Source organism: Sus scrofa, chromosome 9 (assembly GCF_000003025.6).
Source record: "Sus scrofa isolate TJ Tabasco breed Duroc chromosome 9, Sscrofa11.1, whole genome shotgun sequence".
NCBI classification, from domain to species: Eukaryota; Metazoa; Chordata; class Mammalia; order Artiodactyla; family Suidae; genus Sus; species Sus scrofa.
This window is the reverse complement of record NC_010451.4, coordinates 92298047-92324342: the sequence shown is the minus strand read 5'-3', so window position 1 is coordinate 92324342 and position 26296 is coordinate 92298047. Positions and strand designations below refer to the sequence as shown.

The 26296-nt window shown below is 38.4% G+C and overlaps 1 protein-coding gene across 7 annotated transcripts; it reads left to right on the top strand.

Moving 5' to 3' along the window:
* Positions 554 to 25172, top strand: TRA2A (transformer 2 alpha homolog). 7 transcript variants are annotated; one of them, XM_021102282.1, is made up of 10 exons: positions 568 to 793; positions 1317 to 1406; positions 11213 to 11524; positions 11801 to 11934; positions 15601 to 15766; positions 17025 to 17213; positions 20342 to 20457; positions 22543 to 22668; positions 24042 to 24109; positions 24264 to 25172. In XM_021102282.1, exons 5-10 carry the CDS (start codon positions 15734 to 15736, stop codon positions 24272 to 24274), a joined length of 543 nt encoding a protein of 180 aa, XP_020957941.1. In that variant the 5' UTR covers positions 568 to 793; positions 1317 to 1406; positions 11213 to 11524; positions 11801 to 11934; positions 15601 to 15733; the 3' UTR covers positions 24275 to 25172. The 7 variants fall into 7 exon arrangements, with proteins under 7 accessions (XP_005656747.1, XP_013845037.1, XP_020957941.1 ...); XM_021102281.1 differs by lacking the exon at positions 1317 to 1406; XM_013989584.2 differs by having other exon boundaries at positions 11213 to 11934.

The window sequence follows — 26296 nt, the reverse complement described above, 5'->3', positions numbered from 1 at the left end:
CCAAATAAAAGCCTACTCATTATGCAGACGATTTCTTTTTTTTTTTTTTTTTGGTCTTCTTATCTTTCTAGGGCCAGACCCTCGGCATACGGAGGTTCCCAGGCTAGGGATCTAATCCGAGCTGTAACCCTCAGGCCTACGCCACAGCCACGGCCAAATCCGAGCGGCATCTGCGACAAACACCACGGCTCACCGCAACTCCGGATCCTTGACCCGCTAAGCAAGTCCACGGATCAAACCCGCAACCTCATGCTTCCTAGTCGGATTCGTTTCCACTGCGCTATGATGGGAACTCCCCTATTTTCTGATCCATCAGAATTCTCTTGGAAAATATATAAATGCGACAAGGTCAAAAAAAGTTCATCTGGTGACTTCAAAATCTTCAAAAGTACTGATGCGTTAGAAAGGAGTCTGAAGTTTAGATGTCTGGGGGGGTCCTCTGGTCCAACGCGCTAAGGGTCGGGGCTCCAGGGGCGGTATTGCTAGGCGGGTCCTCCGTAAAGCCTCTCTGGGGGCGGGGCCTCTTGACGTCACAGAGAAGCCCCGCCCCCTCACGTCGCGCACCGGGGAAGCCAGAAGGTTTCTGGCGGCGCGGGCGCCATTTTGCCGGAGCCTGCGACCGAGTGGGAGTGGAGTCGAGCGACGGCTGTTGCCGACTCTTTCCTCCTCCCCACAGTCGAGTCAGCGGGTTGATTAGTCCATCGGCCCTCAAGCCGAGACTTGTCTCTTACTTAGTTCTGGGGAGCGCCTGGCCGACATGAGTGATGTAGAGGAGAACAACTTCGAGGGCAGAGTGAGTACAAAGCCGCGGGAGCCGTCTTCGGCGGCGGCCCGATGCTCGGGGTTTCACGGGGACAAGCGCGGTCGGGCGTGGTTGCGGGGAGCCTTGTGGGGGCCCGCGGGGAGCAGCCTCTGGAGCCATCGCGGTCGCTTCCTCACATCCCAAGATGGCTTCTGGGTTCCACTCTTGCCCCAAACACCACGGCTAACCCCCTTACCCCGCTTTTTGGAGACTGACTGATAACCTGGACTCCTGTGTCCGATTTCCCCCCGCGGTGCGTTCTCCCATTTCCCCACCCCGAGGCTTCCTTATCTCTGTTCCGAGATGTGGGTCCCCGTCGCGGTGGGGCGGGAGGAGACGGCAGGGAGTTCCCCTCCGACCGGATAGTGGTAGGTGCTTCCTGCGGTGGCATTGCTGGCGACCCCGAGCATCGTAGAGGGTCTCGGGATCGAAAGTGCGCGGGGCTGCTGTCCGGGCGGGGAGAAGCTGGCGTGGGACTAGCTGGGGCCTGTGTCTCCTTGGCTCTCTATTGCAGTGAGCGGCCGCGTCTCTGTTGGAACCGGCGGCGTTGCGTCTATAAAGGCGAAAGCCTTGAGGTTGAAGGTGGGACGAGCCTAATGAAGTGGTTAGTCAACGACCGCACCGACCCTTAAGCGTTCTTAAGACGAGAGCTGTGAGGGGAAAACTACGCAAGGAGCCCTTTTTCCCTTAATGTCCCTTCTGCTTTCCTTTCACTGCACAATGAATGTGAAAATGCTATAATGCCTTTTCTGATTCCTTGATGTTGGGTTTTTTCTTCTTTCTCTATATCTCAACTTCAAATGCTTTTTCTTCCTATGACCTTTCGTCTAAACACTGACCACTACTTGACAGGTTTTGACGGTAAAAAGCAAAAGAGGGAATCTTTTGTCTTAATCTTACATAACCGAACAAATTTCATGGCTCAGTATTTTTGCAATAGTGTATGCTATCCTCTCAGCTCAAAAGGATACCTTCAAAGTACAGACCCTCTCCCATTTCCCTTCTCAGCCCATCCTCCAGCAAAGAGGGATCAAAGTTTTTCATTATTTTGGGTCGGTAAATATAAACATCACAAAGATAGGTTATCTTCAGCTTAAATGTACTGAACATTTAGCGATGATTGGGTTAAATTTCCGAAGTAACTTTCTTAGTGAAAATTGATGGAAGTGAATTAGTGTAAGACTCGGAAAAGAAAGTCCTCAGGCAGCATTTTTCTGCTCTTGTGTTGGTATTCTGGTTACTAGGGGAAACGCAAAAAGAAAGAAAGAAAACAAAAAACACTTAAGGTGTGTGGATGGAATGAGTTTTGTCTTTTTTTAGAAACTCATAAGATAAGCATCTGGAACCAGACAGTTAAATCAGAGGGTCGATTTAGGCTTTTGTTCTTTTTGAGATTGGAAACCAAAAAAAGTTATCTTTAATGCCTTTAAGATTGGGTTTCTCTAGGTCATATTTCTGGGTCATAGATAGAAAGGAATAGTTGAGCTTACTGAATTTTTTAGAATGGGTGGTATTGATTATCCCAACAAAACTTTTTAAAAATCACGTAATGATATTTGGGGATAGTTGTGAGCTGCTTCTTGTTTTGAAAATGTTAGGTGGCTATGGAAGAAATTTTGCTGCCTCTTAAATTAACTTCACTATAATCTCGAGAAGTTGGTATTTGTTTTGGTTTGTGGAGAAGTGAAGAGGACTACTATCTGAGACCTTGTTTTCCTTTATTTTTTTAAAATTTTATTTAGTCATCAGGTTAAGGAAGGAGCAAGTTCTTGATGATTGTTACCTTACCCATCCAAGAAAGTAATACATGTAAGGTTCCCACCCAATTTTAACCTAAAATGCATGGCACTTAATTTCTTTTAATAGAGAAAAAGTTTTTGCCTTCTTTTTCCTCCCCTTTTACAACGTTTGTGGTTATAGAAAAAATTTTTCCCCACACGTGATACCCAGGTATGAAATGAACCAAATTGAGTAATGAATAGGTTCACCTGTTACTTATATTACTTTTTTGTAGGTTGAGGTAATTGTCTTTATTCATAATTGGTTGAAGAATTAGAAGAATGCTAGAAACTTTTCTGAGTGTGTACCTTTTTTTGATTCTCAAGGCAATTTCATATTCACCAATGCTTTTAGTTTTTAAATTACAGTGATCTTTTATCTGCTAACCACAAACCAGCAGTTTAGAAAGATTTTATAAAATATGTTTAACTGATTTACTGTGCTGTACACTTGAAATTCACACAACTTTCTAAATCAACTATAGTCCAATAAAATTTATTTAAATTTTTTTAAAAAGGTTTTATAGAATACATTTGTTGTATTTTTGTACCTAAATGTAATAACCGGAGTTCCTGTTGTGACTTAGCGGTAACCAATCTGACAAGTATCCATGAGGACCGGGATTTGATCCTTGGCCCTACTCAGTGGGTTAAAGATCCAGCGTTGCCACAAGCTGTGTGTAGGTCTCAGACACTGCTTGGGTCCCACGTTGCTGTGACTGTGGCATGGGCCAGCAGCTGCAATTCTGATTCAACCCCTAGCCTGGGAATTTCCATGTGCTGTGAGGGTGGCCCTAAACTAAATAAATAAATAGTAAATGTTATAACCTTTCAGAGAGGCTCAAAAAAGTGTTTTCAGATGATCTTTCCGAAGTGTTTTAAGTAGTTGTTGTATCTCAAACTTTTTGACTGAAATAGAGAATTGACTAAAATTGATGGGTCAGTATTCAGATTTCATTTGCTAAGTGTACAGAGTCAATATTAATAGTGCATATTAACTCTATCTTATTGAAAAGATTCTTAAAATTAGAGGATAACTTTCTAGAGACTGGAAACACATGGAAGAAATAGGACTGTTTACAAGTACCAGTCCGTTGCTCATTTCATACATACACTATGCTGTATATTTTTGGTTACTTTTTTGAAAAGAGTACACTGCACTTCAGTGTCTCAGAGCAGTTATGGAGTTTGCTAAAAACAGCTACAGGAGCTTGCTTTTCCATTATAGATTAATATCTCTTGCATTTTAAAGGACTAGAATAAAAGACCTTTAGGAAAGAAAATATAATTGACTAAATTTTGTCGTAAGTAACACTGACAGTTAACCAACAAAATTGCCTTCTACTCGAGGTAAAACTTTTGAGCATCTGCTGCCTTTTTAGTAAAAGCCAGGTGTTCTTAAGGGAAAGAGAACTTGGAGTCTGATTTGAGATGACTGACAGCTCATATCTGGGTAAAAGTAAGTATATGATGAAGTGGTATGTGATAAAATTAATAAAGAATTTGAAGCAGTTTTGTGTGCCTATGAGAAAGGGAAAGCTTTAGTATGGAAAAAGTACATTGGCTCTTATGATTAGGGAAATATGAACATTGTAAGGGTGGAACAGTGAGGTTGCTAGAGTAATGAGACATGATAGATTTGACTAGTCAGGTATTGAAGCATTTCGAATTTTAGTTTTAGGAATTTGGACTTAATCTAGTATTCACTAATGAGCTGTCTATGGATTCTTAATTCTTGGATGGCATAGTGAATTTTAGCAAAGAACAGAGACCGGTACAGGAAGATCAGCAGGGCACACTTGAAATATTTAAGGTAGGAGCTTATGAAAAATTAGGTCTAAACTGAATAGACATTTTCAAGGGATCCAGGAGAATAGTAGTGCCATTAAAATAGGCCAACATGAGCAATTTGTTTGTGACATGTATATCAAGTTAACAGAACCTTAAGAGGAAATGTCTTTTGGAGCTGGCAGTGAGGTTGGTACTTGAACTATGAGTTTTGCATGTCATCTTCATAAAAAGAATGAGTTGTTTCTAATTTTTTTCTTTCACAATGGCCCACAAATTTATATTGGTGTTTTTAAAAGAGGTTAAAGACTTTTTTTTTTTATCATGTAAGGGTCTTATTATAATTCCACAATTGTCTGTGCTTTGTAGGATAAAGAGGAAAGATAGTCCTTATTCTTTCCTCCTTTATTCAGAGCTTGTTCTGGCTTCTTGAATACCTGGAATATTATAAAACAGACTCCCAGTGTTCCCCTCTTAATATATGAAATGATTAATCGTATGATAAAAATAAAGAGCAAAACACAAATTTGGCTGTTTTGATTTGGAATTTAAATTTGTGTGTATTAAGATAGCTTGTTAAAGAATAGCAGAAATGGGGGAAGATTTTTATATACGAGATTCTCTCACTGAGGGGTAGTAATTTGCTCAATCTAAGCAGAAAGTGGGATTTTTTAAAGGAGCTCTGCAACTAATTGTATCCACGATGCCTAACTGTAATTTTATAGATTTGTCATAGATCCTTCTTATGATTTGTACCATTCCTAAAATAAGTTTAAGTTGTTTTGAGATCTGAAAGAATATCAAGAGATTTAAATATTTAGGAATGAGAGTCATTAAAAAATACAGGTAAACATTGTTCATGGACTTAGTTTTGTAAATGAACTGAAGTTATTTACTCATGATATAACATTTGTAGTATAACAAGTGTGAAATGGTCATGAATAATCAGCATAATAGTGTTTTAGAACTTGTGAACAGTGAAAACCTCTTTGATAGCATTAGCGGGTATTCAGGCATCAAGTAACTAACCTAGGGACCACAAACAGTGAGTGAATCTGATTATTTGTTCACATGTCCTAACAGATTTAGTAGGAAAGAGTGGAAGTGAAAAAATGGTAATGATCAGATGGGGAAAAGAATCAATAGACACTGTTTAAAAAAAAAAAAGTTTGAGTTCCCATCATAGCTCAGTGGTTAACGAATCTGACTAGGAACCAAGAGGTTTCGGGTTCGATCCCTGGCCTCACTCAGGGGGTTAAGGATCCGTTGTTGCCATGAGCTGTGGTGTAGGTCGAAGACACAGCTGGGATCTGACATGGCTGTGACTGTGGTGTAGGCCAGCGACTACAGCTCCGATTTGACCCCTAGCCTGGGAACCTCCATATGCCACTGGTGTGGCCCTAGAAAAGACAAAAAGACATAAATAAATAAATAAAACAAGTTGAAAAGAACAAAAGGAAATGTGGTTTTTTCCTACCTCATTTAAGTTACTTCCATTTATAGTTTTGTATAATCCTTATGAACTCATGATTTTCACTAAATGTGTGAGTGACTAGGCCTGACCAGTGTGAGGTAGAAGAACAGTTATCCTTGTTTTTTTCCCTTAAAACTGAGGTCCTGTAATCTTGCTTATTCAAGATTTGTAAATACTCCATGGCACTTCTGTAAAAGGTTCTTAGTTTTTAGTTGCTCTTAGTTTCTAATATAGCTAAACCACTTTAAGTCCTTTTACACTAGTTTTCTATGCCTTCGAAATTGCCACTTAGACACGAGCTTTTTGGAGTTACAATTGATCACAGCATATAAGCTGGTCATTTTATGAACCATGTTTGAAATTAGTACAGAAGATTTGTAAATTTTATAGGTAATTTAATAGTTGTAACATGAATTTAAATTTGATTATATATGTATAAATGCCAATTTCTAAATAATATGTTACACAAAAAACATACAAGTTAGAGTATCTGTGAGTCTTTTTTGATACAAAGACTTTAATCTCACTTAGAATGCAGCATGCTGGTATGACTTTTAAGAGAAGGGAAATTATCACTTAAAAATAGTTAATGAGGAGTTCCCGTTGTGGCTCGTAGTGAACCCGACTAGTATCCGTGAGGATGCAGGCTCAATCCTTGGCCCCACTCAGTGGGTTAAGGGTCATCTGGAGTTGCTGCCAGTTGCAGTTTAGGTTGCGTATGCAGCTCAGATCTGGCATAGGCTGGCAGTGGTAGCTCCGATTAACTGGGAACTTCCATGTGCCATGGGTGCAGTCCTAAAAATAAATAACGCTAATGAGGGTGTTGTGGTTGTGGCTCAGTGGGTTAAGGGTCTTGCGTTGCTACCAGCTGTGGTATAGGTCAAAGATCTAGCTGGGATCTGGTGTTGCTGTAGCTGTGGTGTAGGCCAACAGCTGCAGCTCCAGTTCAGCCCCTAGCCTGGGAACTTCCATATGCTGCAGGTGCAGCCCTAAAAAGACTAAATAAAAATAGCTAATGTTAATGAGCAATTGGAGTTAGAGAGTAAGAGTATTTCTTTTGTAAACCTGAGAGTCTGAAAAAGAAGCACCATATAAAATGAAAGAATTGAGTAACACAGAAGGTTTCCCACAAGTCCTAAAGAATGAAGTTCTTGGTACAATAAATATTATAGTTATTTGGATAATTTAAGTACCCCCCCAAAAAAAATACAATTTACGTAAATACACTAGATGATTTCTATGGAAATCTCTAATTTCACCAAGGAGTGGGAAAATATATTTTGAAAAAATTTGTATTAAAAGCTTATGCTAAAAAAAAAAAATCCGTTTTTTTTTGTTTTTGTTTTTTTTTTTTTTTTTAGAAAAAAGCTTATGCTATATTCATATAGACTTGGATTTGTGTAAACCTGGTACTTGGGACAGAATTTGCTTTGCCATAATATTAGGGTCACAGTGTAGCATTTATATAGGTTTATTTTAATGGATTTTACTTGGATTTTTTTTCCATCTCTAACTATTAGCTGTATTAAGTGACATTGCAATTAGTGTTTGCTGTTAGAATTGTTCTCATGTTCTGCAGCAGCATGTGCATATTTAGTCAGCTTTTTTCATGATTAAAAAAATAGTACATTGTTAGTGAGGTTATTTACAGTGTATAAAATACAACTATTTTAATACAGAAAAGAAAAATAGTTTTTAAGCTGCTTGTATTCGATACTCTATAGTACTTTCTTTTTTTGATAAGCAAGAAATAGATTTATTAAGATAGATGCTTGTGGGAGATTCAGGCAGGCAGACAAGGAGGCTCTTCCCCAAGGATTAGGTGGGCTAAATTTTTATAATCTAAGGGAAGTGGGGAGTCTCTGTAATACTTTCTGAGTACTCATTGTTAGCTCCTCTTTGTTTTTGGCTATGTCCTTCGGCTACCACTACAGCCTTCTAATTGATAGAGAATAGTTTACAGAACAAATGGACACTAAGCAGGTTGTACTGTGAGAATTTTCTGCCAGGCTCATGGTTTATAGTAGGTAAGGTAGACTGGAAGCCTGTCGAACTATGTTTCTGTTGAAATTTCTGGCATGATTTGGGTGAATCATTAATCTATGTCAGGTAAACACTATTTTTAATGGTTGGTGCATCCAAATGGAGGGTACTGAGGAATTTGCTAAACTCCTTGACTGGACAGCTTTAAGAGCAGGTTAAGTGTAGTGTCTACAGAAACAGGAGAGATAACACCCCTTCTCAATATTTCAGTTTATCTTTCTGTTTGCAGTTTCAGTTCTTTTTCTAAATTCTGATTAGCTGTATGAATTTCCCTGGAGAAAGTTCAAATTATTTCATAATTAAGGCAAATCAAAAGTAGAAAAGGGCAATCTAGCATTTGTCCATATAAGGCTTATTGATACTCAAACCTCAGTTCTAATGCACAGTTAGTGAAAATGGCATTTATTTGGTGTTAGCTTTTGATGAATGTTATTTTTAAATGGTAAATGTTAATATGACGTTTTGTGTCTTTGAGAATTAAACTACCAATTCTTAAAATGACAGACCATTTTTTTGGTATTACAGTAAAAATAATTATGAAGAATTAAAAGTTTTGTGTGTTGTAGTTTATTCTTTGGGTTATTTGCTGACAGTTACTGATTTGCCTTTTAAGACTTTTAAATTTCTAAATTGTTTGTGGAGGTTAAAATATTGGTATCTTCATAACTATAAATTAAAGGGGAGGGAGTTCCCCTTTATGGCTCAGTGGAAACAAATCCGACTAGTATCCTTGAGGATGCGGGTTCAATCCCTGACCTCGCTTAGTGGGTCTGGAATCTGGCATTGCCATGAACTGTGATGTAGGTCTTGGATCCTGCGTTGCTGTGGCTGTGGTGTAGGCCGGCAGCTTCAGCACCGATTCGACCCCTAGCTTGGGAACTTCTATATGCTGCAAGTGCAGCCCTAAAAAAAGCAAAATAATAATAATAATTAATTTATTAAAGGGGAGTTAAGAGTACTTTTTCTTAACCTTGAATGATTCCATGAAGAAATACATGCAGATTGAGGTTCCCCTGATTAAAAAAAAAAAATTGAAGGGTAGACAACAAAGTAGGTTAGGTATTTGTGACACCTTGGATAATATAAAGCATGCCTTCTTTGAAATTTGCTGAGGAGTTCCCCTTGTGGCTCAGCAGAAAGGAACCCAATTAGTATCCATGAGATTTTGGGTTCTATCCCTGGCCCCACCCAGTGGATCAAGTATCTGGCATTGCTGTGGCTGTGGTGTAGGCCAGCAGCTGTAGCTCCGATTTGACCCATAGCCTGGGAACTGCCATATGCTGCAGGTGCGGCCCTAAAAAAAAGAAAAGAAAACCCAAAATTTGCTGTTATCTTTTCAAAAAAATATCCTGTCATATCTTAGTGCTTTTGTTAACTAAAAGGAAACCTGAATATTTTCCAGTAGGTTGCTATGTTAGAAATGGGATTTAAAGTTTAAACTTCTTAAGGAGTTACCTTGTTTACATTAATACCTAAGAAATAGTAGTTTTTAGCAATGTTGAATAATTTTCAACTATTATTTTTATGAGGGAAGGCTTAAATCTAATATATAAAGGTTTGATTGCTATCCTAGTAAAATTAAAGGATTTATGGTGTCACAGAACACAAAACTTTCTGTATGTATAACAGGGCTGTGGTGATCTATACTGGGGGTCTATTTTATAGAAGTACTAGGAAAGCTGAAAGGGAGAGGGGAAGATACTCTTAAACCAGCCTAGTTAATGAAGCGGCCATGAGACCAGTTAAAGCAAATTAGCCATACTTTGTTTTTGTTTTTAGTAGTAAATATGCTCCTTTTACAGTTTTAGTGAGTGAAAAGGCCTAAGTTGCTCTCCCTGGTCCAGGCATCTGTCCAAAAATTTAAAGTGTATCTGAGATGTGGTGAAAGACTTGTTGTAGGTAAATAAATGAGCATAGTTGATATTGAGCAGAAAGGTAGCAATATACTTCAGTTTTGTTTTCATCTGAAAAAAAAAAGTACATAGGCCTAGCAGCATTAGTACTGTTCTTGATAAATAAGTCTTTTGACATTAAACTTGAAGGAAAACTTTAAGGAAGTTGAGTGATGGTCTTAATGGCCTAAGTGAAAATTGGTGTGAAATTGGGATGGTTATTTACACTAATAATCAAAGCTTAAGGAGACAGAGAAACCAAATTGTCCATTGGTCATAAGTGCTTCGAATAACTGTCTAAAAAAAAAAAGTTCCCGTTGTTGTTGCTCAGGGTTAAGGAATCTGACTAGTATCCGTGAGAATGCAAGTTCGGTTCCTGGCCTTGTGCAGTGGGTTAAAGGATCCAGCACTGCCACAAGCTGTGGTGTAGGTCGAGGATTCGGCATGGATTTGCTGTTGTGGCTGTGGTGCAGGCCAGCAGCTATAGCTCCGATTTGACCCCTAGCCTTGCATCTTCCATATTCTGAGGGTGCAGCCCAAAAAAGACCCCCCCCCAAAAAAACTAAGCTTTTAATCAGTTTTAACTTAATTGACTTGGAAAGTTTTGATTTATATCCAGATTTTTCAATAGCCAGTCAATTTTCTGATAAAGGATATACTCACAGAACGGACTATATAAGTATGCATAGCTGCATAAAATTTGAACAATAGAGATGGGGGGAAATCATGCTATTAATTTCATAATGTGTATTAGGATATTTCATTGGATAAAATAGAATTTTTAAAATGACTCAGATGCAAAAATACATATACTACTAAGAATTTACAAGCCAAAGGGGAAATTTTTTAAATTTCATACTTTCTTTTTCCCCTTTGTTTTTTTAGTATTCTTGTTTTATTTCAGATCAAATCTTTCTAGTAAAGTCAAACTGAGCAAAGATAGTGGTCAAACAAAATCGAGAGATACTTCATTGAACCTCAGCATATATCCTCTAATGTTCAAGTTTAGATAGCCCATGATGTTTTGTTTTAACTATTCTTAGCATGGCTGAGTGAAAGCTTATTTTAAGATCACTAAGAATCTTCAGGTTGTAAATTAGTGAAAAGACATAGGTGGGGGGAATTACAGTTAATACTAGTTATGTTTGAAATAAGTATATTAAAATTGTTCAATTTTAGGGACTAGGATGAAACATTGAAAGGGGAGGAGGGTAAAGAGTATGGTAAAAACAAGGAAATTCAGTAAATTCTCTAACTGTTAGAAACTAGACTTTTGAACAATTTTAAAGATTATAAAATTGCTTTTTTTTTAAATAAACTAGTTATTTACACTTTACCTGCTGGCTTTTCCATTTGGTAGATAACATTCTGAACTCCAGCAGAGTTTTATAATCCCCACGTGCTTAAATATACTAAATGTTCTTTTTCCATTAAGGTTAATGTTCGTGAAGAAATTGAAGAGTTTTTTCCAAGAATGTGGAAGATAAATCAAGATAAAAGAAGGCTAATGAAAAGTATTAAAGATCAGAAAATTAAAATTGAATGGGGGAAAAAATTGAACAGAAGATTGGTCAGATAGAAGCACTTGAATATTTTTTTAAGGCTATTTTGAATTGTTTGAATTGGGGAAGAATACACGAAGTATGAAAAATGAAAAACTCAATGAAGAATGAAGAGAAGTAGAAAGCAAGAGTGAAGTAGAATTAAAAGAATCTGGAAGAATGAATGGGTCCTAGGTTAAGTAAATGTATGGTTTATGTTCCAGTGTCTGTATGATCAAGTTGTAGATGAATTTGCATGATTACTTAGTTAATAGAGAATTGGTGATCTGGTTCAAGTAGGGAATTATTGAGGACAGCAGTATTAACAATGGGTTATTAATGAGCTGAAATTTTTTCTGGAGGGTGTTGCCTAACCATTTGTTTTTCAGGAGCAATCAATATAAATAATTACGGTACTTTAAATGTTAGGTGTTAGGCATCTACGTGACCAGTGCCATTTGTAATACTGTCTTCTTTGTTAGGAGTCTCGCTCTCAGTCAAAATCTCCAACGGGAACTCCTGCTCGTGTAAAATCGGAGAGCAGGTCAGGATCTCGTAGTCCATCAAGGGTTTCCAAACACTCTGAATCCCATTCTCGATCAAGATCAAAATCCAGGTGAGTGTGTTTAAAAATATGTAAGTATGTTTAAAATGCTTTTATTGGATTTTTTAGGTTAAATTTTATTTATGTATTTTTCTTCTTTGGCCACTCCTCAGCATATGGAGTTCCCTGGCCGGGGATCAGATCCAAACGCAGTTGCAACCTATGCCACAGCAGCAACACCAGATTTTTAACCCACTATGTCCAGCCTGGGATTGAACCTTTGTCCAGGAACTCCTTATTTTAGGACTTTTGCACTTACTGCCTTCAGCCTAGAATTCTCTTCCCTCAGATATTCTCACATCCCTTGATTTAGTCCTCTATTCACGTGTCACTGGAGAACATTAAATACTACGGACACTCTTTATTCCCTTACTTTTTTTTTTTTTTTTTTTTTTTTTGTGGCTCTGTGGCATGTAAAGTTCCCCAGACCAGGGACTGAACCCACGCCACGACAGCAACCCAAGCGACTGCACCCCAAGAGAACTCCTTTATTCCCCTACTCTTAATGTTTTTATAATATTTATTGCTGTCTGATTTATAGAAAAAGTAAGCAGTCTTGAAAGGTTTTAAGTGTTAACCATCACTTTATTACTGTAGTCCTCCTTCAGTATCTGTCGGGGGAGGAGTGGTTCTCCTGCGGATAGAGAATCCAAGGATGCTCAAGTCCCTTATATAAAATGGCATAGGGAAGTTCTTGTGTGGCAGTTTAAGGATGCAGTGTTGCTGCACCTGTGGCACAGGCCACAACTGTGGCACTTGTTCAATCCCTTGCCTGGGAACATTCACATGCCACATTTGGGGCCAAAAAAATGGCATGGTTCTGGAGTTCCCTGGTGACACAGTGGATTAAGGATCTGATACGGTTGCTGCTGCAGGTGCAACCAAAAAGAAAAATCAATCAGTATATTTTTTAAAAAGAGCTAACCATCTTTTTAAAATGACGTACAGTCAGTGCTCCACACATAAAGCCAGCTGCATTTAAATGTAACTTGATACATACTTTGTATTTATGTGACAGCTTATCTTATTAATGTTGGTTTATTTTTATTTATTTTAGTTTTTGGGTTTTTTTTGGGCCGCACCCATGGCATATGGAAGTTCCCAGGCTAGGGGTTAAATCAGAGCTGTAGATGCAGGCCTACACTGCAGCCACAGCAACTCAGGATCCAAGCCTCATCTCTGACCTCTACCACAGCTCATGACAACGCCGGATCCTTAACCCACTGAGTGAAGCCAGGGATCAAACCCACGTCCTCATGGTTACTAGTCAGGTTCATTACTGCTGAGCCATGACAGGAACTCCCCATGTTTTTTATTTAAATTGAAGCTAAAATTAGTGCTAAGAAAAATGGGGAAAACCTGTTTGGGTTTTGTTTTGTCTTTTTAGGTCCGTGGGTACGCCATATGGAAGTTCCCAAGCTAAGGGTTGAATCAAGGCTGAAGCTGCAGGCTTATACCACATCCACCCAAGATCTGAGCCACATCAGCGACCTACTCGCAGCTCGTGGCAATGCCCGATCCTTTACCCACTGAGTGAGGCCAGGGAGCAAACTCTCATCCTCATGGATACTGGTCAGGTTCTTAACCTCCTGAGCCACAGTGGAAACTTTCTGTGTGGTATTATACCAAGTTTTATCTCCCCTGCCTCTCCCCACCCCATGATTTTTTTCTTTCTAAGGCCACACTTGCAGTTTATGGAAGTTCCTGGGCCAGAAGTCAAAATGGAGCTACAGCTGCAGCTCACGCCACAATCGTAGCAACACCAGATCTGAGCTCTATCTGCGATCCAAGGATCCTTAGCGTACTGAGCAAGGCCAGGGATCAAACCTGCATCCTCCCAGAGACAACATAGGGTCCTAAAACTGCTGAGCCGCAACAGGAACTCATTAGTTTCTTTTAGGCCATTCATATTATTGTTTTCATTCCCACCCAGAATAGTTTGTCTCCTTTCAATAAAGCTGTATTCTTAGCTTGATTTGTTGTCCTCGTCCATTCCTTTTCGTTTTAACTACTTTCTAGCAGATTATGTTTTGCAGTTGTCTAATCAATCACATCTCTATGTCTTGCCAAGGAACCTTTGCTTTTGCTATTCCTGGAACACTTTTCTCCTGTCTGCTTAGTAAAATCTTATTAAATCTCTCAGCTTTATTGTTGAATGTTTCCAGCCCTTAGGATTTATAACATTTATTGTATGCCTCGTAGAATTCATGGTGTTCCCCCCACCCGGGCCACACACGTGGCATGCAGAAGTTCTTGGGCCGGGGATTGAACTCAAGACAGAGCAGAGACCTGAGTCACTGCAGTGACAGCATATTTTAAGTGACATCATTACTGGTCTGGGTGTTAAGGATGGATTCTATGAATTCAAAGAAATGACATTTTCATTGCATTAATAGGGAAAGAAAGAGGACTGTGAGCAATTGGAAATAATCAGGCATCGAACTAGGGAATCAGCAGTAAAGATTGGTGAAATGCTATAGAAAGCTTGAAGAAAGGGAGACTATTAGACATGGAGCCTATTAGATAAGGTGGGCATTTTGGTTGTGATGAATTAATTCAGCAGATGCTAGATTTCAGCAGGCTAAAGAAAGCTGGGAGTTCCCTTGTGACACGGTGGTTAAAGACTAGAAAGGAAATAATACTTAATAGTCAGAATATAGGACCATATCGAAAATAGTCAAATGATTTCATTGTCATTGTAGTGGCAGTTGATGATTTGTTAACTCTCATTCTCCTCTCCTCCCAACCCTGACAACCATCTTATTTTCTGTTTCTGTGTACCTTTTCTCAAGTACCTCATCTAAGTAGAATCATGCAATATTTGCCTTATGACTGACTTATTTCACTTAGAATAACATCCTCATTCATGTTTTAAAATGTCCTTAATCATGTTGTAGAAGATTAAAGAATTTCCTTTCTGGAGTTCCTGTTTTGGCGCAGTGGAAACGAATCCAACTAGGAACCATGAGGTTGTGGGTTTGATCCCTGGCCTCCACTCATCAGATTAAGGATCCTGCATTGCTGTGGCTGTGGTATAGGCAAGCAGCTATAGCTCCGATTCAACCCCTAGCCTGGGAACCTCCATATGCTGCAGTTATGGCCCTAAAAAACAAAAAAACAGAACAGGAATTTCCTTTCTAGTGTTCGTTCTTTCTTTCTTTCTTTCTTTCTTTCTTTCTTTCTTTCTGCCTTTTAGGGTGATACCACAGCATTTGGAGGTTCCCAGGCTAGGGGTGGAATCAGAGCTACAGCTCATGGCAATGTCAGATCCCCCACCCACTGAGTGAGGCCAGAGATCTAACCCACATCCTCATGGATATTAGTTGATTTGTTTCCACTGCACCACAACAGGAACTCTGGGTTTTTTTCTGTTTTAAAGAAGGCAGAGCCTTAACATGTTTGTAAGGTATGGTGATAAGAATGAATTTGAAAGAGGTAGACTGGGAACAACGAGGAGATAGCGATTAGGGGTTAATGGTTAAGATAGTAAATTATGTCATAATTTAAAAAGAATTAGTAAACCAAGTGCTATCATTACTGTGGCCCATGTGTTCCTCCCTATAGGTGGAGGCCACCTCACTCCTAAACTGTCATTTCCATGTGGTGTCATTTGCTTTTAATTTTAATAGCATTAGCCATTTTGTTCCAATATTTTTACTTAATTTATTTCTCTGAAAGGTCGAGATCAAGGAGGCATTCTCACAGACGATACACTCGATCCAGATCCCATTCTCACTCTCACAGGAGACGATCTCGAAGTAGGTCATATACACCAGAATACCGGCGTCGAAGGAGCCGAAGTCATTCTCCAATGTCTAACCGGAGAAGACATACAGGCAGCAGGGTATGTGGTTTTTTAAATAAGTTAGTGAAAGATTTATTTTGTTTTTCCCTATGTGTAATCATATCAGAACATCTTGCTTATATGAGAGACCTCTATTGAAAAGTGGTACTCTAGAAACTTCCTTAGCTATATATATGAATATTTTTTGTATATTCAAGTATATTTTCTTACGAGTTGTTAAAAAGATTGAAATTGGGAAAGAGGTTATGTTCCAAGAATTTAAAATGAATTCAGTTGAAGATAGTTGAGATTAAAAGTTTTAGCATGGAGTGAGGTAGCAAGAAAATACCAAGAACTGTAGTTATAGTAACAGCTAACACTTAATATGGAGCAATGTGCAGAAGTTTCTCATTGCATTAATACTCAACCTCTCTGTGATGCAGGATACCATATTATTGGTAAGGAAATTGAGTTTTGGATATGTGACATTGAGGTTTGTTTTTAACTGCTGTTAACTGGAGACTGCTATTAATGATGTTTTGAAATCTACAAGTTAATTTTTCAAATCTGGATTGTGGGGCCATTGAAAGGATATCCTCAAGAATTCCGTGGTGGCCTAGTAGTTAAAAGGATCAGGCATGGTCACGGCGGCATGGGTTCAGTCCCTGGCCTGGGGACTTCTGAATGCTGCAGATACAGCCAAAAAAGAAAGAAAGAATATCCTTGCTAAAAAATAAAAATGGAGGCATCAAATGAGCAATTGCAGATGAAGTCAGGTCATGTTTAAGGACAAATCTATAAGGGATATAAAACATTTGAATAAACTAGAAATATGGCATTAAACTAAAGAAGTATTATTAGGATACATTCTGAAAATCATTGGGCTAGAGACTTAGGGACAGTTTTACTCAGGCTACAACCTAAAGTGTATTCCAAAGAAGGCCTGAAAGTACTGTGAACTGTAAAACATAACTCATCTGGTTTTTTTGTCTTAAATTATTGTTTCCAAGTGACTTGAAACAGTAGGTGCTTTTTATTTATTTATTTTTAAAGTGGCCACACCTGTGGCATATGCAAGTTCCTAAGCCAAGGATGGAATGCAAGCGGGATCTTTAACCCACTGCACCAGACTGGGGATCTAACCCACGCCTCTCTAGTGACCTGAGCCTCTGTGCAGTAACCCACTGTGGCACACTGGAAATTCCAAAACAATATAGTCTTTGTGTATTGAGTGAGGTGTTCTAAGAAAAGTACTTCAATGTGTTTTAAATTGTGTTTTAGTTTAGAGCTTAAATTAAATAACATCCTTATTCAACAGGCAAATCCAGATCCCAACACTTGTCTAGGAGTGTTTGGCCTCAGTTTGTACACAACTGAGAGAGATCTTCGTGAAGTATTTTCCCGATATGGGCCATTGAGTGGTGTCAATGTGGTTTATGATCAGAGAACTGGACGATCAAGAGGATTTGCTTTTGTTTACTTCGAGAGAATAGATGATTCAAAGGAGGTAATTTTGTTCTTGTAATTATTTGTCATTTTGAAATTTTTCTGATGTGCACGATTTACTTTTGAGTTAATGTTAAAAGTTCATTAATAGACTCTCAATTCCATAAACATTTTGTCCTAATTCATTCTCTGCCAGAATTTAAACTTTGCCTCTCGGTGTTAAAATTGGAATGGCCAGTTTCACTTTCTAGAAAGCTAATACTTTGTGGTATAGGCATATCCTGATTAAAACCTGACCTTGTGAAGTGAGATTATGTGATAGAGTTAATGGAAAAGGTGAAGTGTGTATGAGTGTTCTCTTTTGAATAAGCTTTATTCATATTCTAAGCAGATGATTACATTGCTGCTTTTTTTTTTTTTTTTTTTTTTTTTTGGTCTTTATAGGGCACCACATCCATGGCATTTGGAGGTTCCCAGGCTAGGGGTCAAATCAGAGTTGTAGCCACGGGCCTACACCACAGCAACACCAGATCCTTAACCCACTGAGCAAGGCCAGGGATGGAACCTGTGTCCTCATGGATACTAGTCAGATTTGTTTCCGATGAGCCATGGCAGGAACTCCCTAAATTGACTTTTTTAAAGAAATGTGTTTGGATTTAATCTGTATAATTTTTCTAAGTGTCTGATTAGATCCCTATCTATACAAAGCTTTGTTTTTCTATTCTGTAAATATTAATGTATCATTCTTTACTACAGATGAAAAATAGTACATGAAAAGAATTGGTACTTTTTCATTTTTGTTTAGTGCCATTCTTAATTTCCCTAACAGAATGATCCTAAACAATGTCAGGGATTGGAAATAGGCTATTCTAATACAATGTATGGGTAATATAGATTATAGAGGAAGCACTAGATTTGCCTTTTCTATACCAAAAGTTCATGGTGATTGAGTCGCAAAATTCCATTTTAAATAATTTTTGGAGCTCATTAAAGAAGTGGCAAGTACTGGCATTTCTTTTTTGCACCATTTTATTGGCGACATTAGTAAGAACATTATAGCTGTTTGCATCAGCAGTGCTTGATTGCAGTATAAAAGGTTGTAATAGGAGTTCCCAGTGTGACTCAGAGGAAACAAATCTAAATAGTATCCTTGAGGATGCAGTTGCCATCCCTGCCTTTGCTCGGTGGATTAAGGATCTGGCATTGATGTGAGCTGTGGTGTAGGTCGCAGACACAGCTTTGATCCCGCATTGCTATGGTTGTGGCGTAGGCCAGCGGCTATAGCTCCAATTTGACCCCTAGCCTGGGAACCTCCATGTGCCATGGGTGCGACCCTAAGAAAAGCAAAATAAAAATAAATAAAAATTTTTTAAAAAGAGATGTGGTTGAAAAACCCTCGGTAATTTTTTGGCTTTTAGGGCCACACCCGCAGCCTGTAGAAGTTCCCAGGCTTAGGGGTCTGATCTGAACTACAGCTGCCGGTCTACACCACAACCAACCACAGCAATGCAGGATCTGAGCCATGTCTTCGACCTACGCCACAGCTCATGGCAACACTGGATCCTTAACCCACTGAGTGAGGCCAGGGATCAAACCGGCAACCTCATGGTTCCTAGTTGGATTTGTTTCCAGTGCGCCATGATGGGAACTCCAACCATGGATAATTCTAAATAAAATAATGCTCTGAGTTGAAGGCATTTATAGACATTCTAATAGACACAGTAGTATTTTGTTTACTGTTAAATATTTGTGATTTGTTTACTCCTGTTCTCAAAGGATTAAGGTGTGAACTTAGAAATACCAGGATATCTGGCCTTAAGTGAAAGTTGCAAAGAGGAAACAGTATCACAATTTAAAAGTAAAAATGTGGGGAAGTTCTCCAGTGACTCAGCGGTTAACAAATCCAAATAGCATCCATTGAGGACATGGATTTGATCCCTGGCCTCACTCAGTGGGTTAAGGATCCAGTGTTGCCCTGAGCTGTGGTGTAGGTCATGGACACGGCTTGGATCGCATGTTGCTCTGCCTGTGGTGTAGGCTGGTGGCTACAGCTCCAATTGGACCCCTAGCCTGGGAACCTCCATATGCCACAGGTGTGGCCCTAAAAAGATAAAAATAAATAAATAAATAAATAAATAAAAATGTGGAGTTCCCATCATGGCTCAGTGGTTAACAAACCAGATTGGCATTTCTGGGGATGTGGGTTTGATCCCTGGCCTCACTCAATGGGTTAAGGATTCAGCATTTGCCATGAGCATGGTTAAGGTTGCAGACTTGGCTCGGATCCTGTGTTGCGGTGGCTATGGTGTAGACCGGCTGCTACAGCTCAGATTGGACCCCTAGCCTGGGAATCTCCATATGCCGCAGGTGCGGCCCTAAAAAGACAGACAAAAGTGTTTTGGCAAATAAATAACCTAGGAACTCCCTGCATATGCCGCATGTGTGGCCCTAAAAAGATAAACAAACAAAAATGTTTTGGCCACACCCAGGGCATGCACAAGTTCCCAGGACAAGGCTCAAACTAAAAAAACTTTTTACATATGAAACTTGTTTGTCAAGTCTTTTGACATCCCTAACCCCTCCCACCTTAGATTTATTTCTGGATAAAACAAAATTAAAATAGCAACTTTACTTTGTCCCAAGGAACTTGTTAAAATGTGTTAAAGTGGTTGCATTTGTTACTGCATTTGGTATTATTGTCAAAGGACAAACTGATAGGGAATGTGAGCACAGATAAAAAGATAGGGAGCACTTGCTGGCAGATTTTAAAGTTCCTTTATATTTGAAATTCACTAGGTGGCAGTGTATTATAAGGGATGGCTTGACTAGTTTGCCATCATCAGCTAAATTGCAATTTCTGCTTTGAGTTGCTCTGACTGAAGCTAGTTACTGCAGTCTCAGAGTTATACAGGCTTCCCTGAATTGTATGGTTCTTTCTTTATGGCTCTCACTGTCCCAGTCTTTCAGCACAGGCCTACCTAAGGGTCCATGTACACTTTGACAACTTAATACTTAATGAAATTCACGTAGCAAGAGCTTAACATGCAAAATCCTAGCCCTTGTTAACTTGAAAAAGTGTTTAGAAGATTTCAATTTTTGAAATTTGAAATGGAAAAATGTGTTAAATTTGTTGCAGTTGTGATAGTTTCTCCTTGCTGAATGACTTTCTGTGCCTATTCTTCTTTATAGGCTATGGAAAGGGCTAATGGAATGGAGCTGGATGGTAGAAGAATTCGTGTAGATTATTCCATCACCAAAAGAGCACATACACCTACCCCAGGCATATACATGGGCAGACCAACTCAGTAAGTTTTCAGGTTTCCTAAGCTGAATTGTAAGAGCCAGAAATCCACCAGAAATGTATGCATAATTTTGATTAATCAAAAGATAAAAATGGGAGTTCCCGTCATGGCTCAGCAGAAACAAATCTTAACTAGCATCCTTGAGGACGCAGGTTCGATCCTTGGCCTCACTCGGTTAAGGATCCGGCGTTGCCATGAGCTGTGGTGTAGGTTGCAGACACGGCTCAGATCTGGCATTTCTGTGGCGTGGCATAGACCAGGGCCACAGCTCCAATTAGACCCCCTAGCCTTGGGAACTTCCACGTGCCATTGGTGCAGCCCTAAAAAAAGATAAAAATGATTTTTTTCCTATAATGAAAATTGGAAGTTATTTAATTTAAATATATTATTTGAGTCACTTTATTTCTTTTTTCTTTTTATGAAAATTTTTATTATAGTTGATTTCGTGTTTTGTCAATTTCTCCTATACAGCAAAATGACCCAGTTACACATTCATTCTTTTTCCCACATCATGTTCAATCACAAGTGTTTGGATATACTTTATTTCTTTATATATATGTATATTTGTTATACATGTATTTGAGCAGAGGGACAAATTAAAGCTATTGATGTGCATTCCTACCTCTTACACTATACAAATAGAAACTATTAAATGTTAGGAAAGTATCATGCATTTTTATTTAATTTTATATCATGTACTTTTTTTTTTTTTTTTTTTTTTTTTTTGTCTTTTGTCTTTTTGTCTTTTGTTGTTGTTGTTGTTGTTGCTATTTCTTGGGCCGCTCCCGCGGCATATGGAGGTTCCCAGGCTAGGGGTTGAATCGGAGCTGTAGCCACCGGCCTACACCAGAGCCACAGCAACGCGGGATCCGAGCCGCGTCTGCAAACTACACCACAGCTCACGGCAACGCCGGATCGTTAACCCACTGAGCAAGGGCAGGGACCGAACCCGCAACCTCATGGTTCCTAGTCGGATTCGTTAACCACTGCGCCACGACGGGAACTCCTATATCATGTACTTTTAAATATTCTCTTTGTATTCTTATGTGACCTTGGAAGTTCCTCTGTATAAGGAAGGTTTTTACTGATACTAATGATTTTTAAAAATCCAGCTTTCACATTGTGTAAAATACATTAAGTAGAGACTTTTTATAAAAGTTTTAAAATATAACAGAACCAAAGGCAGTATTTCTTAAGAATGAAAGAAGGAATATAGACTTTAATGTGAAGCTTCTTGGAAAAACATAGGCTTTGACAAGGACAATCTACTGAAAACTAAAGTGAAAATAATGTTTCAGTGATTAGGAATTGGGAAAACAGCAGGAGAAAAGAGGCTTGGAGTTTAAATTAACTGTCAAAGGTTGGAATACTAGAAACCTCAAAATTGTCTTGATGGACCTCAATTTAGTTAATTTCCCTTGGTATTCAGAGTTGGTTACTTTTTTTTTTTTTTTTTTTTTTTTTTTGTCTTTTTAGGGCCACACCCTCGGCATATGGAAGTTCCCAGGCTAGAGGTCGAATTGGAGCCACAGCTGCTGGCCTATGCCACAGCAATAGCAATGCCAGATCCGAGCCACATCTGCAACCTACACCGCAGCTCACAGCAGTGCTGGATCCTTAACCCACTGAGTGAAGCCAGCGATCGAACCCTCGTCCTCATTGATGCTAGTAGGGTTTGTTAACCGCTGAGCCACAACAGGAACTCCAGTTACTTTTTAAATTCTTGATGTTTATTAACTACTTTTGAATAAGCCATGGGATATACATCTTAGCATTTTGATATTATTTGCCAGCACGATGCTTTTTTCACCTTATTGAAAAGGTCCTCCTGATTTGGGTAGCGCATTGATAGAAAAGCATTTCTTAGTTTGGAGAGTTTTGTGAAATCACTTCTGGTTATTCATATTATTAATATGAAGCCAAAGCAGAATACCGTGGGAGTTAGCAAAGTGAGACATGGAGGTAATTGGCATGACAAGGTTAATTCTTATCTCCCTTCTTCCATTTTATTTTAAGTATGATTTTATATTAAACAATACTGGAAAATAATCATTCACATTGATGTAGAATTTTCACATTTTTCTGTAGTAGTGGTGGTGGCGGCGGTGGAGGTGGTGGTGGAGGTGGAGGTGGTGGCAGACGTCGAGATTCTTACTATGATAGAGGATATGATCGTGGGTATGACAGATATGAAGACTATGATTACCGGTACAGGTAATGCTTTAATTTCTGATATCTGTTGTTTCTTTTATTATTATTACAGTTGATTTACAATGTTGTGTCAATTTCTGCTGTACAATAAAGTGACCCGGTCATAGATATATAGATATAGATATTCCTTTTCTCACATTATCCTCCATCATGTTCCATCGCAAGTGATTAGATATAATTTCCTATGCTATACAGCAGGATCTCATTGTTTATCCACTCCAAATGCTATCATTTGCAGCTACTAACCCCAAACTCCCAGTCCATCTCCCTCTCTCCCCTTCGCCAACCACAAGTCTGTTCTCCATGTCCCTGAGTTTGTTTCTTTTCTGTAGATAGGTTCGGTTGTGCCATATATTAGATTCCAGATACAAGTAATATCATATGGTATTTGTCTTTCTCTTTCTGACCTCATTTAGTATAAGAGTCTCTAGTTCCATCCACGTTGCTACATATGGCATTATTTTGTTCTTTTTATGACTGTGTGGTCTTCCATTGTGTACATGTACCACATCTTAATCCATTCATCTGTCGATGGACATTTAGGTTTAAGGATATATGCCTAGGAGTGGGATTGCTGATAGTTCTATATTTAGTTTTCTGAGGAACCTCCTTACTGTTATCTATAATGGTTGCACCAGTTTACATTCCCACCACAGTGTAAGAGGGTTCCCTTTAATCCACACCCTCTCCAGCATTTGTTATTTGTAGACTTACTAATGATGGCCATTCTGACTGGTATGAAGTGGTACCTCATTATAGTTTTGGTTTGCATTTCTCTAATAATTAGTGATGTTGAGCATTTTTTCTTGTGGCTCTTGGACATATGTATGTCTTCTTTGGAGAAATGTCTATTCAGGTCTTCTGCCCATTTTTCAGTTGGGTTGTTTGGTTTTTTTCCTTTTGAGTTGTATGAATTGTTTGTATATTTTGGAGAGTAATCACTTGTCAGTTGCATTGTTTGAAACACATTTCTCCCATTCTGTAGGTTGTCTTTTTGTTTTTGTTTTTAATGGTTTCCTTTGTTGTGCAAAAGCTTGTGTGTTTGATTAGGTCCTGTTGGTTTATTTTTGTTTTTATTTCTGGTTTCTGTTCTAAATTAGATGATAGAAGTACTATTTGGCACTTTTAATTTATGCTTAATATGTATTAATAAAAATATTTAAAATAGATTTTATACGATGCTCTTTTAAGAAAGTTGGAAAAAATCACTTTCTTAAGACTAAGAAAAAGTTAATTATCTGTGTTTGCCAATACTGTTTTAGTATCATTGGCACATAGAAAACCTAATAGCTATCATCTTGGGTCCATTATTATTTTGAATGATGCCTTGGTGTAGTGATAATGTGATATTCTAAGGAATCTTTTATTTCCTACAGAAGAAGATCACCTTCTCCTTACTATAGTCGATACAGATCACGATCAAGATCTCGTTCCTACAGCCCAAGTAGGTATACTTTTGCTCTTGTAGCATTTCTAATAAATGGTTTATTTTAGGAAATTGGTGGAATATGGTGACTGTTACTAGTTGGGAAAATATTAGACCAGTTAAGTTACAATTGTTATTTGACTTAAAAAAATTTTTTTTTGCTCTTTTGCAGGACGCTATTGATAAACAGAACAATTGCAATTGAGGACATCTTTATCTCTTTATTTTCTTCTTTTCCTCTATCTCTGTTTTTAATTCTGGATTTCCCCGAGCTTCTAATCCTTCATACTTCAAGAAGAACCCTTAAAAGATCTTTGGTTTATTTAGGATCTACACTTTGTCAGTTGTATTGCTGTTTACCACCCCTTTTATTATATTCTTAAAGATGTAATAGTTGTCATTATTTTGAGTAGTTAAACATCTCCAGTAAAAAAGGAACCCCCAGTGTTATGCTTTGGACATTTTGTTTGTTTGGGGGGGGGATTGTTTTGTTTTGTTTTGTTTTTGCTTTTATGGAAAATTAACTCCTGGCTAATCAAATGAGGAAAGACGTGATCTTTTTAAAACTTCTTTTGTGTTAGATATTGTATTAGACATGGTATTAGAGATCTACATTTACTACAGATTCCTTTTTAAACTACTTTTGGGGAAGTTAGTAACACATAAAATAGTTCAGTCATGTCAAGTTTGTCTGGGGTGGCACGGAGCAGCCAAGTAGTTGAGTGTAGAAAGTTTGAAGCTATAGGAGAAAACAGTTGGTCATTTCTTTTGAAGAACAGAATTTTTGAACCATAAAAATTAGTCGTTTTTTAGAGATTAAGAGCTGTGGATTCCTATAAAACATGTATTTAAAATACATTTGTTAAAACTTAAAAACGTACAGTGTGATTTTTTTGTGTTGAATTTATTGAAGTTTAATCAGTGAGGGACAACCCTTATTTATTATTTAGAGCAGTTGTATACTTTGCTGTTTGAAATTTTGGTATTGGGACAGTGGTTAAGCAGGCTGTTGTATAGCGTCTTTAGAAGTAGTATGGGGAAAACTAGTCTCCTTTCAAATAAAAGTTAATTTCTTTGAAAATGGGACTGTCTCTTTATTGTGGTACAGTAGGATAATACAACTAGATTGATTATTTACATTTCCTTTTTTCTAACATTCTGCTTAAAAAGCCTGTGTAACCTCTCTCTTCTTCAGTCTTTAAAAACCCTTTTTCTTTCCTCCCTTTTTGTTGTTCAGCTTTAAATATTGAGAGTATTGTGTACCTAACACTGTGCTAAAGGAAAGGTAAATTCATTTCTTTCTTTTTGTTTTTTTAATTAGAATGGTATTGGAGTTCCCATTGTGGCTTAGCAGTAATGAACCCGACTAATACCCATGGAGATGTGGGTTCGATCCCTGGCCTTGCTCAATGGGTTAAGGATCCGTCATTGCCCTGAGCTGTGGTGTAGGTAGCAGGCACAGCTTGGATCCCGCATTGCTGTGGCTGTGGTATAGATAGCCAGCTGCATCTCAAGATTCAACCCCTAACCTGGGAACCTCCGTATGTTGCAGGTGCGGCCCTAAAAAAATAAAATAAAATTAGACTGATATTAATAGCAAATACAAAACGCTGTGACTTTCTGAAAGACAATAAAAAAATATTTATTTAGTTTTCTTTTTTCTTTTTAGGACTATACCTGTGGCATATGGAAGTTCATGGGCTAGGGGTCAAATTAGAGCTGCAGCTGCCAGCCTACGCTGTTGCCACAGCAGCACCAGATCTGAGCTGTATCTGTAACCTGTACCACAGCTTGCAGCAGTGCTAGGTCCTTGAACCCACTGAGAGAGGCCAGGGATTGAACCCAAATCCTTATGGATACTAGTTTAATTCTGAGCCACAACAGGAACTCTGATAAATTCATTTCTTTAAGAAGCCCACATTGTAAGTAGGAAACACATTTAAATGGTGGTAATGTGATAAAAAGGGAGGCTGTTTTAACGAAGAGGTGGATGATTTTTTGGGTGACCTTTATAAAAGGGTATTTATTACAGGAGCTTAAGCCTCCTTTGTTTTCTCCTTCAAAGCAATGGGAATAAAATTAGATATGATCTCTATAATAGATCAAGGGGAATCTATGGAATTGAAGTACCCCTGACATCTTTATTAAAAAGCTAACCTTCCAAAATGTCTTTTAAAATTTTTTTGCCAGTAAAGGCTATCCAAA

What these genes read in the sequence shown, in the direction of transcription:
- TRA2A (XM_005656690.3), top strand. Translation starts at nt 758, where the DNA reads ATGAGTGATGTAGAGGAGAACAACTTCGAGGGCAGA. An exon ending in AGAACAACTTCGAGGGCAGA is followed by an intron (nt 794 to 11,800) that starts GTGAGTACAAAG and finishes CTTCTTTGTTAG; the next exon opens with GAGTCTCGCTCTCAGTCAAA. An exon ending in GAAGACATACAGGCAGCAGG is followed by an intron (nt 15,767 to 17,024) that starts GTATGTGGTTTT and finishes CTTATTCAACAG; the next exon opens with GCAAATCCAGATCCCAACAC.